Here is a 15,027-nt window from a genome sequence, read left to right on the forward strand (position 1 = left end):
GAGTATGCCGGCTTGTGGCCCCTCTCCTCAGGCTGCCTGCCCTGGGCCACTCACTCCTCAGTGCCCATCAAATGCAGCCTGATTAGTGCCCATCAATGCAGCCTTGCCAGTGCCCATCAAATGCAGCATGATCAGTGCTCATTATTGCAGCCTTACCAGTGCCCATACAATTCAGCGTGATCAGTGCCCATCAAATGCAGCCTGATCAGTGCCCAGTAATGCAGCCTTATCGCCTTACCAGTGCCCATCAAATGCAGCTTGATCAGTGCCCATCAATGCAGCCTTGCCAGTGCTCATCAAATGCAGCTTGATCAGTGCCCATCAATACAGCCTTGCCAGTGCCCATCAAATGCAACCTTACCAGTGTCCATCAAATGCAGCCCGATCAGTGCCCATGAAATGCAACCTGATCAGCGCCCATGAAATGCAGCCTTGCCAGTGTCCATCAAATGCAGCCTAATCAGTGTGCAGCAATGCAGCCTGATCTGTGTCTAGCAATGAAGCCTGGCATGTGTCTGAATCTGGGATTTGAATATCCCAGCGCCATCCCGTCCTCCCCTCCCTCAGTCCAGCTCCTCCTCCTCCAGTGGCCGCTGTAACAAAGTCCCGGCTCCTATAATTTACATCACATTGATTCAATTTGCCAATGAATCAGTGTTCACCCATCACTAGAGCTGGGACTTTGTAACAGCGGCCGCTGGAGGAGGAGGAATAGGAGGACCAAGGTAGGGGAGGTCGGTGCACCTTGACAATGAGAACGGCATTCCTGCTGTGGAAAAAGTAAAGGAACGTTGTTCCCATGCGTTCCCGCAGGACTTGAGCCCTGGGTGTTCACACCCATGTGATTCAATTCCTGTCCGAATTTGCAGATCGCACTGCGATATGCGAACTGATTTGGGGGTGCCATTAAGTTTTAATTGGCACTCCCAGCAGTTCATATGGGGCAGTGTAAACTGCCGACAGGAGACATGCGATGTGGGAACTGCTCTGCATTTGCGATTCCTGTGCGGGCTGCGACTCCAGAAATGGTGGAGGGTCCTTTTGACCTTTTCTTTGTATTTAAGGAGGCACAGCAGCCCACACAGTATAAATGGGCTGCCATGCCCACACAAAATACACCTTGCAGAGCCACATCAGTGTGAACTAAAGGAAAAAATCCCCCCCTCTACTGCTTAAGAACCCCCACAAGCAAAACTCCCCACTGAAAAACACCACCCTCCCTCATATATCCCCACAATATTAACCCCCCTGTCTCTGATCACACCTCAAGGCAAAAATATCTCCCTCATATCTAATGCTAAATAATATCTCCCTTCATTTAACAAACTTCCCACCCAGAACCAAATCCCTGCCAACCACCCCCTGTAAACTTCTCTACAAGAAACTTACAGGGGGGAGGGGGGTCCTTCTCCAAAAGCAAACCCACCCCCTTTCCTTAACCTCCCCACTAAAATAAACTGCTCCAGGCAGGAATTCTCACCCCCTCCTTCCTCCACATAGAAAGCCATGCTTCTCCACCTACCTGACCTCATCTTCAGAAATCGGCACGGCACAGAGGCAGGAAATGAAATCTTCTGCATCCCCGGTCTCCCTTCGGCTGTGTCAGAGCTTTGAAGTCTCTAGGAGATCCTTCGGAAGTGTGCTCTCATTGGCAGAGCGTGCCTGGAGCAGTGTGTGTGTGTAAGCAGCCACAGCTGCTAACGGGAACAACGTTCCTGCCGGGCCCCCCTGATCCTCACTCGGCTGCGGGCCCCATAGCGCCCGCGTGGGTCGCTATGGTGGTAGTTCCGCCACTGCTCACTCCCCCCTGCTCCTCGCCAGCCCTCAAAATTTACTCGCAAAATGCGAGCAGGCGAGTTAAATTTTGAGGGCTGACCTAGCCATTGGTAATGCACTAGGTTGGTGCGCCCTTCTTTTCCATTTAAATTTTAGTCTCAAGCAAGGTCCCTGGTCATTCCCTATTCCAATGGAAGACTCTGGTTGTTCACTAAGTGATCAAGCTCCCAAGCGCAGGAGACTGTCTGTGTTTTTGTGAAAAAACTGTGTCAGTAAATTTCGAGTGTTGAGTCAGTAAATTTAAGTCTGGTAGGTTGGCAACACTGGTGGATAGAGAAATGCCCCCTCCTCCACCCCTCACCGAACAGCTACAGATTGAGAAAGATTTTCCAGCATGTCCCTTCAACCAAAGTCAATCAAACAATAAACTTCTGTCAAGCTGAGTGTGCTATGTACTAATCACAATTCAGACAGGCCCTGCTGAACCAGACACATTTTGGTCAGTGTATGGCCAGCTTTGGCCGCAACAATTTGATAAGTTAATAAATGTACGCACTCTTCTCCCCTCTCCCTTGTCAGTTTTTGCTTTTATTGAAAACTGGGATTTTTTAGCAAAATCCATCGGAGTTAAGGCAAAGTTTTGTTTCGGCCATTAGGGGTGCATTTGCTTCAAATGAAACTTGAGGCTGGAAAAGCTCCTTTCAATTATACAGGATGTCGGGGCTGGACTCACCACTTTGTAAAAGAACAAAGGACCAGAGTCACAAAAGAGATACGACGGCGTATCTCCTGATACGCCGTCGTATCTCTGTGATCCGCCCGTCGTATCTATGCGGCTGATTCATAGAATCAGTTACGCATAGATAGCCCTAAGATCCGACAGGTGTAATTGACTTACACCGTCGGATCTTAGGATGCAATTCTAGGCCGGCCGCTAGGTGGCGATTCCATTGCGGTCGGCGTAGAATTTGCAAATGACTAGTTACGCCGATTCATGAACGTCCGCTTTGCCCGTCGATCTAAATTGACGTTGTTTCCGTAGAGATGCGTCGCGTAAAACTAAGCATGCCCTCTTGGTGGTGTAACCCATGTTAAGTATGGCCGTCGTTCTCGCGTCAAAATTTAAAATTTCACGTCGTTTGCGTAAGTCGTCCGTGAATGTCGCTGGACGCCATTTACGTTAACGTCGAAACCAATGACGTCCTTGCAATGCACGTCAGGTAATTTGACGGACGGAGCATGCACAGTACGTTCGGCGCGGGTACGCGCCTAATTTAAATGGTGCCCGCCCCATTTGAATTAGGCGGGCTTGCGCCGAGCGGATTTACGTTACACCGCCGCAAGTTTACAGGTAAGAGCTTTGTGAATCAGTCACTTACGCTGTAAACCTGCGGCGGTGCAACGTAAATGGGATACGTTACGCCGCCGCAGCGTAACGTATTTTTACCTGAATCTGGCCCAAAGACTTCTTGTTATGCAAAGCGAAGGTTTATTTACCACATGTGGGAGAACGATAAATGCAGACTATCGTTCTGAAATTCTATGGCAGCTGTACACTGTTTATTTGTACTGATTACATCCCAAAGACATGAACTTATATTATGTAACATGTTTCAGTGCCTATGAGATGTACATACTTAACATATTTTTTTTCGTTAAGTTCAAAGCCCCTTTTGCCTTCCAGCTGAATACCACATACAGTGGGTAAAAAAAGTATTGAAAACGTCACCATTTTTCTCAGTAAATATATTTCTTAAGCCCCGTACACACGATCGGAATTTCCGATGGAAAAAGTCAAATAGACTTTTTCCATCGGAAATTCCAACCGTGTGTATGCCCCATCGGAGTAATTCCATTGGAAATTCCAATGAATTCCATCGGAGTTTAGATAGAGAACATGTTGGGCCAGATTCACGTAACGCGGCGTATTTTTAGGCAGGCGTAGCGTATCGCGTACCTAATTTGCATATTCCTCACGTAAATCTACGTAAGCGCCACCTAGCGGCCAGCGTAAATATGCAACTAAGATACGACAGCGTAAGAGGCTTACGCCAGTCAGATCTTAGCCAAATTCCAAGGTATCTTGTTTTCTGAATACAGAAAAAAGATACGCCGGAGCATCCTAGAAGTTACGCGGTGTATCAATAGATGCGCCAACGTAACTTCTTCGTGTATCCGGGCCGTTCTCTTTTACTCTGATGGACAAAGATCCGATCGTGTGTACGGGGCTTAAAGGTGCAATTGACATGAAATTTTCACCACATGTCGGTAACAACCCATGCACTCCATACATACAAAGAAACCAAAACAAATTAGTTCAGAAATTATGTTATGTGTAATAAAATGGAATAACACAGGGGAAAAGTATTGAACACACTAACTGAAATGTATTTAATACAATAAATAATATTTCGTACAAAATTCTTTGTTGGTAATGACAGCTTCAAGATGCCTCCTGTATGGAGAAACTAGTCGCATGGATTGTTCAGGTGTGATTTTGGCCATTTTCCCACACAAACAGTCTTCCGTTTTTGAAGGTTCTGTCGGCCTCTTCTATGAACTTTAGTTCTTTCCATAGATTTTCTATTGGATTCAAGTCAGGTGATTGGCTGGGCAGTTCTAGCAGCTTTTTCTTCTTTCTTTGAAACCAATTGAGAGTTTCCTTGGCTTTGTGTTTGGGATTATTGTCTTGCTGAAATGTCCACCCTTTTTTCATCTTCATCATCCTGGTAGATGGCAGCAACTTTTTTTATCAAGAATGTCTTGGTACATTTTTCCATTCCCTTCAATGATATGAAGTTTGCCATATGCTGAAAAACAGCCCCACACCATGATGTTCCCATTTCCAAACTTTACTGTTGGTAGGGTGTTTTTGGGGTGATATGCAGTGCCATTTGACCTCCAAGCATGGTATGTAATATGGCATCCAAAGAGTTTAATTTAGGTCTCATTTGACCAGACTATATTCTCCCAGTATTTCACAGACTTGTCTAAATGTTGTGCAGCAAACTTTAAAAGAGCTTCAACATGTTTTTTCTTCAGCAATGGAGTCTTGCGTGGTGCACATGTATACAGGCCATGGTGATTGACTGCATTACTTATTGTTTTATTTGAAACAATTGTACCTGCTAATTTCAGGTGTTTCTGAAGCTCACCACAAGTGGTCCCTGGCTCTTGGACAACTCTTCTTATTCACTTCTTTGGCAACAATCTTGTGAGGAGTACATGGTCGTGGACGGTTTATGGTAAAATTATGTTCTTTCCACTTCTGGATTATGGCCCCAACAGTGCTCACTGGAACATTCAGAAGTTTAGAAATCCATCTGTAACCAATGCCATCAGTATGTTTTCCAACAATAACGTTGCAAAGGTCTTGAGAAAGCACTTTGCTTTTACCCATCATAAGATGTTTCTTGTGTGACACCTTGGTAATGAGACACCTTTTTATAGGCCATCAGTTGAGACTGAACCAGCTGATCTTAATTTGCACTGAAAAGGGGCAGGATTGCTTTCTAATTACTTAGATATTTTAGCTGGTTTCTTGGCTTTTCATTTCTTTTTGCACCTTTCTTCATGTGTTCAATACTTTTTCCCTGTGCCATTCCATTTTATTACACATAACTTAATTTCTGAACTGAAATTTGTTTTGGCTTTATTGTATGTATGTATGTATGTATTGCATGGGTTGTTACTGACATGTGGTGAAAATGTCATGTTAATAACACCTTTAGAAATATATTTGCTTAGAAAAATGGTGATGTGTTCAATACCTATTTTACCCGTTCTATAACAACTGTCATGATTGACCGGTAGATATAGACTAACATGACCAGCTGAAGGCCAGATTAGGCATATGTTCTGATTAACCAGTAGATATGTACTAACATATGACCAGATAATGACATTACAAGAACATAAAATGAAGGTCATCTATCTCAACTGTATAGCAGGTGTCCATGAAAAGATAAAAAGGACGTGACAGTCTTCAAGTTAGATAATGTGGTCTTTAGCAAAATGGCAGTTATAGTTTACACCTCTCTTATGTTGAGGACAAAAGCCTTGCAAATGTCCATCAATTTTCAAAAAAATCCACATCAAGGGTTTGTTCTGTTGCCAAGAAACAGTGGGCTACATTCACATAGATTAGCGGATCTTTAGATCCTCGTAATCTATGTGATTTACGATCCGCCGGTGCAATTTAGCGAGGCCAGTGCAGTATTCACAAAGCACTTACCTCGAAAATTGCACCGTCGGATTGTAACTGCCCCGGCGGAATTCAAATTCCACGGCTAGGGGGAGTGTACAATTTAAATCAGGCGCGTTCCCGCGCCGATTTAACTGCGCATGCGCCGCCGGTGAAATTACCCAGTGCGCATGCTCCAAATGACGTCGCTAGGACGTCATTGTTTTCGGCGGCAACGTCAATTGCGGCCATCCGTATTCCAGACCGACTTACGCAAACTACGTAAAAATCTGAAACTCGGTGCGGGAACGACGGCCATACTTAACATTAGCTACCCCTCATATAGCAGGGGTAACTATCCGCCGGAAAAAGCCGAACGCAAACGACGTAAAAAAAGCGACGGGCGGGCGTTCGGTCTTGAATCGGCGGTTCTCCTCATTTGCATATCCGACGCGTAAAAAACAGCGACGACACCTAGCGGCCGGCGGTAGATTGCAGCCTAAGATCCGACTGGTGTAAGTCACTTACACCAGTCGGATCTAAGGGAGATCTATGCGGAACTGATTCTTATGAATCAGTCGCATAGATCCGACCGTCGGATCTCTTTGTGAATCTGGCCCAGTAACCCCAAGCCTAAAGGTAGCCATAGTTAACCCCTTCCTTACCGGGCCATTATAAAATGACGCCGGAAGGAACCCTCCCTCCCTCTGGGTGAACGTCATATGACATCTTTTCTTCCCGGCAATTTGGGGCGCGTGCGCCCGCAACACGGCTCGTGACCCGGTGCGCGTGCCCGACAGCCGCGATGTTTGCCTCCCCTTGTGGGTCCCCCTACAGTAAGGCCCCATACTCACGAGCAAACATGTCTGCTGAAACTGGCCCGCAGGCCAGTTTCAGCAGACATGTTTGGTCGTGTGTGGGCGCGAGCGGGCCGAATTCCAGCAAACATTTGCCCGCCGGGCCTTTTCCCAGCAGACAAATATTCCTGGACTTGTTTTAAAACAGCCCGCTGGAATTCAGCCCGCTCGGACATGTACGGTCGTCAGTACAGACCTACCGTACATGTCCAGGCGCCCGCCGTCCCTCGCATGCGTCGAATGACTTCGACGCATGCGTGGAAGCATTTTAAAGGCGGGCCGCCCACGTCGCCGCGTCATTGTCGCGGCGACACCGCGTCATCGACGCGGCGACACCGCGGACACGCCCCGCGTATTGTTTACGCGCGGACTTCTGTACGATGGTGTGTACAACCATCGTACAGAAGCCCTCTGGCAGACATGTATGGTGAAAACGGTCCGACGGACCGCTTTCACCATACATGTTTGTCCGTGTGTACCTGGCCTAAGAATCACTCCCAGGGAACATATTAACCCTTTCAGCGTCCCCTAGTGTTAACCCCTTCCCTGCCAGTCACATTTACACAGTAATAAGGGCAGTTTTATAGCACTAATCGATGTATAAATGTGAATGGTCCCAAAAATGTGTCAAAAGTGTCCGATATTTCCACGCAATGTCACGGTCACAATAAAAATCGCAGATCACCGCCATTACTAGTAAAAAAAAAAATATAAATAAAAATGCCATAAATCTATCCCCCATTTTGGAAATGCTGTTACGTTTTGTGCAAACCAATCAATAAACGCTTATTGCAATTTTGTTTACCAAAAATATGTAGAAGAATACGGTCTAAACTGAGGACATTTTTTTTTTTAATTGTCGCTCTTCTTTTGTTTATAGCGCAAAAAATAAAAACCGCAGGGGTGATCAAATGCCATCAAACTACAGCTCTATTTGTGGGGGGAAACAAACATACAGATTTCATTTGGGTACAGTGTTGCATGACCGCGCAATTGTCATTCAAAGTGCAACAGCGCTGAAAGCTAAAAATTGGCTTACACAGTCCAAGTCCAGCTAGCAGAAACTATGTGAGACAGGCTGGGTTTCCCCACTGAATATTCAGATGAAGTGCAAAGAGAGGTGTAGACAGATCTTGGTCAGCAGAGAGAAACAGGCATTTATGCCAACAGATCTGGCTGCATGAAGATGTTGTTCAAAGTCTAATTTTCCTAGGCATTTAGGGGCAGATCCTCAAAGAAATTACGCCGGCGTATCTCTTGATACGCTGCGTAATTTAAAATTTTGCGCGTCGTATCTTTGTTTTGGTATCCGCAAAACAAGATACGACGGCATCTCGGCTAGACGGCTAGATCCGACAGGCGTACGTCTTAGTACGCCGTCGGATCTAAGCTGCAATTTTTCAGCGGCCGGTAGGTGGCGTTCCCGTCGATTTTCGTAAGCATTGGCTGGTTCCGTTTTATTTCGAGCATGCGCACTGGGATACCCCCACGGACGGCGCATGCACAGTTAAAAAAAAAAACGTTGTTTACGTCGGGTCACAACGTATTTACATAAAACACGCCCCCATTACATCCATTTGAATTCCGCGCCCTTACGCCGCCAGAGATACACTACTCCGCCGTAACTTACGGCGCAAATTCTTTCAGGATTAGAAAAAAAAAGATAAGTTACGGCGGCGTAGCGTATCTTAGATACGCTGCGCCCGGCGCAAAGGTACGAGGATCTGCCCCTTAATCTAAACCATATCAATTACCAGAGGACTTTCCCTTTGTGTCTTTTAAGTTGGAGGTAGGCTCAGTAACTTAGATTAAGTTATTTTTGGTTCTGTCTGCCACTCTGGGTGCCTACAGGAAAGGGAAGTAACAAAAATTGGAAAAGCTATTTTAATTACTTGATATAACCACTTGTCAGGCCTAGAATTGTAGGTGTCTGAGTGACAGGGAGTTACAGGTGGAAGAGGTTGATTAAATCAGATTCTTTGTCTGACCTTTGAATGCCTTCATGACAGGTCAATTCACATCTATGCATTACCACAATGCAAGGCTATGCACATACAGTACCTCAGTGCAGTGTCTTCTGTTGTCTTGCCATTCATTTTAAAAGGCACTTAAAAACTTAAAGGGGGGTTCCACCAGCATTTTTTTTAAGTCAGCAGCTACAAACACTGTAGCTGTTGACTTTTAATAAGGACACTTACCTGTCCTACTCACCCGCAATGTCAGCCCCCGAGGCCGATCCCTCGATCCCAGCAGCTCCCGACGCCGTCATCCTCAGTAAGGGAAACAGTTTCCTACTGCGCATGCGCGAGCCGCACGGCTCTTTGTGAATGGGCCGACTGCTCTCTGGGATGCACACTTCTCCCAGAAGGCAGCGAGCCCTATTCACCAGAAGACACCGCGACTAGGGCAAAGGAAGAAGACCCACCGCAGACGAGGAAGAGGCAGATTACGGACTTCCGCATAGTAACCGCTATTTCTGGTAAGTATATATAAAAAAAAAAAACATTTTGTTTTTACATTTTTGGTAAAAAAAGAATTCAGGGTGGAACTGCAATTTAATACCAAAAACAACAATGCACTAATTCTGCAGCCCACCTCAATGCATATAGCATGTATTAGCACTGTAATCTGCAGCAAATCCCCCACAAAAACATTTGTCTTATGCCACGTGCACACGGACATTCCGACGATAAAACCGTATAAACCCAATAGAAGGATGTCAATTTTGTTTGGGTACAACGTTGCACGTTGTCAGTTAACGTTAACGCAATTGTCAGTTAAAGCGACGCAGTGCCGAATCGCAAAAAATGCTCTGGTCATTGAGCAGCCAATTGAACCACTGAAGTGGTTAAAGAATGCTTGCAGTCAGACCCAGGCTACTTCTAGGTCCCAGCATTGTAGCTCCTGAAATCTTGTAAAAAAGCAACCCAGTCTAGCTGCCCCAGGGGCAATAGTTCTCCCTGAAGTTGGGAACTCGAGTTCCTGGGAAAAAGACAAGCTCTCCAGGGCTTCAGACTATTTATCAACTGCCCAGCCACCACTTGGGCGCACCTTACCAGGGATTGGCTAGGCCCTGATCAATATTCAGGCTTGTTTTTTTAATTCTCCCAATCTAAGCTCTGGAAGCTTTTTCTAGAGGCAGGGGGAAGCAATCAAACCCCCAGCCTGTGAAACCCTGAACAGACCAAACCAAATAATCTCTGCTCCCTTGATTACAGAAGTAGCCCAAAAAACGAAGTTTACCTGGTAACCTAACTAGGAGGGTTCTACAGTAGTAAAGATAGCATTTGAGATAGATAATCCGAAGAAAGATTATATCAGAATGGATCAATCCCAGAAATCAAAGGATAGAAGTTATGGAAATATTTTATGATCTCTGAATATTACACTATATTATGTGTGCAACATTTGTAATAAAATAAATCCACATAATAACGTTTACATGTCATTTAGGTTTGATGTGTGGAATAGTGGAGTGCATCACATCTGCAGTAAAGCTCATACATAATTCAATTGGAAGCTAAATAACATGCATCTTTTTGGATCGTAACAGGAAACGCACAAAGACACAGGGTTTGGGAAAACGGGGACAGATTGCAAACTGCATTGAATTCAGTACCCCCAAGACTGCACATCCACAATACTGACCAAAAATTCACAATATAATATATAATTAAATAACATAAGGTTGGCATATTGCCTGAATAATACAGATGTTCTAAAATACAGCTATTACGCACATGCTAGGAGGCTATACTGAGCAATGGCATATGTTGCTGTAAAAAATACAAATGCTTTAAGCCACTGGCTAAAGACAATTGAGACATCTGCGTTATAAATAAAGTAACAACTCTTACCAGTTTCTGTAGAAAGTCTAGTTCTGGTACTTCTCTTTTCAAATATCATAGCAAGAGATTTTCCTTGTAGCAGCGGCAGATACTGGAAATAAAAGGTACATCGGCAGTTTAGCTGTCCTGGAGTTAGAAAAGATGACATGTTGCAAATATATAGTATACCTAGAGTATAAATATACAATAATAAGCTTATTACTTGTAAATACATATTCTTTATTGTTTATTAAGTCCACGGACACATGGGGAAAAATCTGCTGCTTGCATAACATATTATTTACTTGTCAAGGTCACATTTCTATTTACCTCAGGGGCAGTGTTGCCAACCTACCAGATTGAAAGTTACTGACACAACACCCAAAACTTACTGGCACTGACAAGATTTTACTGGCAGTTCCAAAAGTTCCAAAATTACAGTTTTAAGTGCAAATTAGTGTATTTAGGCTACAAACAAATACAATATGCAATTAGCAATGTGATTTAAGGTGGAGTAGCTCAGGGAATGGCCTCAGGAGAGCAAGAAATTAGAATAGGTAGCACACACACATAAAATTTACTCTCACAGTGACATTGACATCAGTGTGTAGCAGCACAGATGATGATGATGACACCTCACCGACATGACATGTCCCCTCTGTTGTAATATGTTGGCCGATTTATGTGGGATGTTATATATATATATATATATATATATATATACAGTTGTGTTCAAAATTATTCAACCCCCCAATGCTGTAAAGGGTTTTAGGGAATTTAGTGTACATTTGTAATTGTATTCAGAATGAAAACCTACAAGGACTTCTTAAAGAACCATATGCAACTAAAATGACATCAAATGGTTTTGTAATACAGTAGTAAATGTTTATTTTGTGAATTCTTCATTTACACTCTGAAGAACAGAGGTTCATTGAAGTGTTTTCAATCAGGTATTGAAAACACCTGTGGATGTCAGGGAGCAGCAATAAAGCCTAATAAGCACCAATCAGGCAGCTTTAAAATGACTGTGATACTCAGCTCCTTCTAGACATTTACTGGTGTGGTTACAAACATGGTGAAGTCAAGAGAATGGTCGGGGAAGACAATAGAAGAGGTGATTACTCTTCACAGGAAGGGCAATGGCTATAAGAAGATTGCAAAGATGTTAAACATACCAAGAGACACCATAGGAAGCATCATTCGCAAATTCAAGGCAAAGAGTACTGTTGAAACGCTACCTGGTCGTGGCAGAAAGAAGATGCTGACTTCGACTGCTGTGCGCTACCTGAAGCAGAGAGTGGAGAAAAGTCCCCTTGTGACTGCTAAGGAACTGAGAAAAGATTTGTCAGATGTGGGTACTGAAGTTTCTGCTCAGACAATACGGCGCACACTGCGTAATGAAGGCCTCCATGCCAGAACTCCCAGGCGCACCCCCTTGCTGTCTCCAAAGAATAAGAAGAGTCGACTGCAGTATGCAAAAATCATGTGGACAAACCACAGAAGTTTTGGGATTGTGTTCTGTGGACTGATGAAACAAAATTAGAAGTGTTTGGGCCCATGGATCAACGCTATGTTTGGAAGAGGAAGAACAAGGCCTATGATGAAAAGAACACCTTGCCTATTGTGAAGCATGGCGGGGGGTCAATCATGCTTTGGGGCTGTTTTGCTTCTGCAGGTACAGGGAAGCTTCAGCGTGTGCAAGGTACCATGAATTCTCTTCAGTACCAGGAGATAGTGGATAACAATGTGATGCTGTCCGTCACAAACCTGAGGCTTGGGAGACGTTGGACCTTTCAACAGGACAATGATCCCAAGCATACCTCCAAGTCCACTAGAGCATGGTTGCAGATTAAAGGCTGGAACATTTTGGAGTGGCCATCGCAGTCACCAGACTTAAATTCCGACTGAGAACCTCTGGTGGGACTTAAAGAAAGCAGTTGCAGTGTGCAAGCCTAAGAATGTGACTGAACTGGAGGCTTTTGCCCATGACGAATGGGTGAAGATAACCGTAGATCGCTGCAAGACACTTGTGTCAAGCTATGCTTCAAGTTTAAAAGCTGTTATAACTGTAAAAGGATGTTGTACTAAGTACTAAGATTGAATGTCAATTGGGGGTTGAATAAAACTGATAATGATGTGAGCACAGAAAATACATTTGTGGTTATTTTATTATAAATGTTATGTTATATTTGTGTGACCTACACGTGCCTCTTTGATTTAATTGTAAGCAGGATGACTGAATGATCAAAATCAATGTCAAACTGGGCAAAGCAATCAATTTCAGTGGGGGTTGAATAATTTTGAATACAACTGTATACATATAAGTCCAAAATTGACCAGGCCAGATTTCAAACCTGTAATTACATGTTACACATCAAAAGACACTTGTCGATTGTCAATAGGCAAAGAGACAGGATGAATCTGTTTTACACATCAAACCATTACTCAGGCCAAATGTAATCTAATTACTTATTAGAGGGAGCTTATTGGTATGCAAGGATGTATACTAATTAGCTCCCTAATACTAATTAGTGACTCCGGTTGGGGTCATTACCTGCCACTCTGAAAGACAGGATGTAGATCAAAGATGGCCAATCAAATTGCTCAGCTATTCAGTGGATAGAGGATATAAACTTGGAGGTGAGCCTTGTCACTCAGATAATATACTCCCTATGTATTCTCTGTATGAATATATGTTGGTCTGGAAGTGATCAGAATATATATTCTCTATGTATTCTCTGAGAAATATGGCACAGGTCTTAGATGAGACTTTGAATTACTCTGTTGGATTTTGTATCATCTGTGGAATTTGGACTTTGTTCGTTATTGGAAGTTAATTAAAATGCGTTCTCTGGAGAGCCTGTGTGTTGCTGCGGAACAACAAATTTATAGTCATCATACTAACATCTAAGATATTCATTATCTAACCAGACTCCACTATTGAACATTTATATCACTACACCCTCCTAAGTAACAGTGACAGTCTCTCTCCAAGCCAAGTGGTCCGTCCCTTCAGTCCACTTCAGTCTAAACAGCACTGATGGCCCTGGTCCCAGTCTGCCTTGCTCCCATACCGCAGACCCGCACATGAGGCTCTGGCGGCTTTGCTTGGCTCCATTGCACCATGACATCACACGACATTCTCAGGCACAGCCTCCGCCAGAGCTGCCCGATCACATGGTAGCAAGCACTCAGATGGTCCCAGCCGACTTCGGACCAAGCCAAGCGTCACAGCAATATTTTTTACTGGCAGCCTTTTCTTTTACTGGCATTTACTGGCAGGATAAAATTGCCTGTTTTTTATTGGCTGCCAGTAAAAATACTGTCAGTTGGCAACACTGCTCAGGGGTTCTCTGAGTGTTGCAAGTGCTCAGAAAATTAACTTGTGACACCAAGTTGTGGAGGAGCTCCTTCCAACAAGACAGGCTACAAAGTCCACAGGCTTCCTTCTTTAGGTTCCACCTACAGTCACATCATAGGGACACTATCAATAAGTTATCCAGGCAGAGCCTATGAGTGGAAGATATAGCACCTACTTATAGGTCTTCCATGAACAGGACAGACACCAGGCACACCGCCCCTCATTTACAGACAGAGACCACTTTATTGCTGATTGCCCTCCTCACCCTCAGCACAGAACAGGGTCTAGTTATGTTTGCTTGAAAGAAACTTTAAGCTTTACTCCAGAAGATATTAAACATTACAGTCTTTCCATTGAATAAAAAATTCTCCATCACGGAGGTTAAACCAGGCTCATCCAACAAAGTAAATATTTTCCATCTTTCTGGGTGACTCAGGAGCTCACTTAGTCTCTCTTATAGAGGTTACTTCTAAACCATTTTGCTCAGATAACTCTAGCTTCCAATTGGAGGACATTTTTCCCCAAAGGTTTGATAGCCCATTTCAACCAGAACCTGTACCAGCTCACTTCTTGGGCCAATCTATCCTTCCTTAACTCAACCCACCTGATTATTTATATTCTAAGCTGTCATAGGTCCCACCCCTCTTCTTCTTGGAAAGAACCACCACATACCTGCCTTGGGTCCATCATTTTGGACACGTCTCCTGGCCATAGACCTGCTCACAACATCCCCAACCACAGGCCCACATAGAAATAAAGGAATGTCCACTCACAGATACATTTTCACCACTTTACTGCAATAATTTCTTCTTTAATAAAAACATTGACATGCTGGCTGACCTTTAGTGCAGAATATTAACAGCAATCACATTATCATGCAGCAGTCTTATCATAGCAGAGCACAATTACACAATTTAATCCATCTTCCCTCAATAGTATGATAGTCCTTGAAATCAAGGCCATCGTACACCATTAGAGGAGACATGGTCCTTCCATCAGCATACTACTACTCTCACAATGTCC

General features: G+C 44.0%; 1 protein-coding gene across 1 annotated transcript in view; it reads right to left on the reverse strand.

Annotated features, from left to right (window-relative positions):
• OTC (ornithine transcarbamylase) overlaps positions 1-15,027 on the reverse strand; it is an 89,869-nt gene that overhangs the window by 47,908 nt on the left and 26,934 nt on the right. The window contains exon 3 of the mRNA XM_040338119.1: positions 10,674-10,755. Coding sequence (XP_040194053.1) covers positions 10,674-10,755 — 82 coding nt within the window. The remainder of the gene's footprint in view (positions 1-10,673; positions 10,756-15,027) is intronic.

The sequence above is a fragment of the Rana temporaria genome, chromosome 2 (genome assembly GCF_905171775.1).
Source record: "Rana temporaria chromosome 2, aRanTem1.1, whole genome shotgun sequence".
Lineage (NCBI taxonomy): Eukaryota > Metazoa > Chordata > Amphibia > Anura > Ranidae > Rana > Rana temporaria.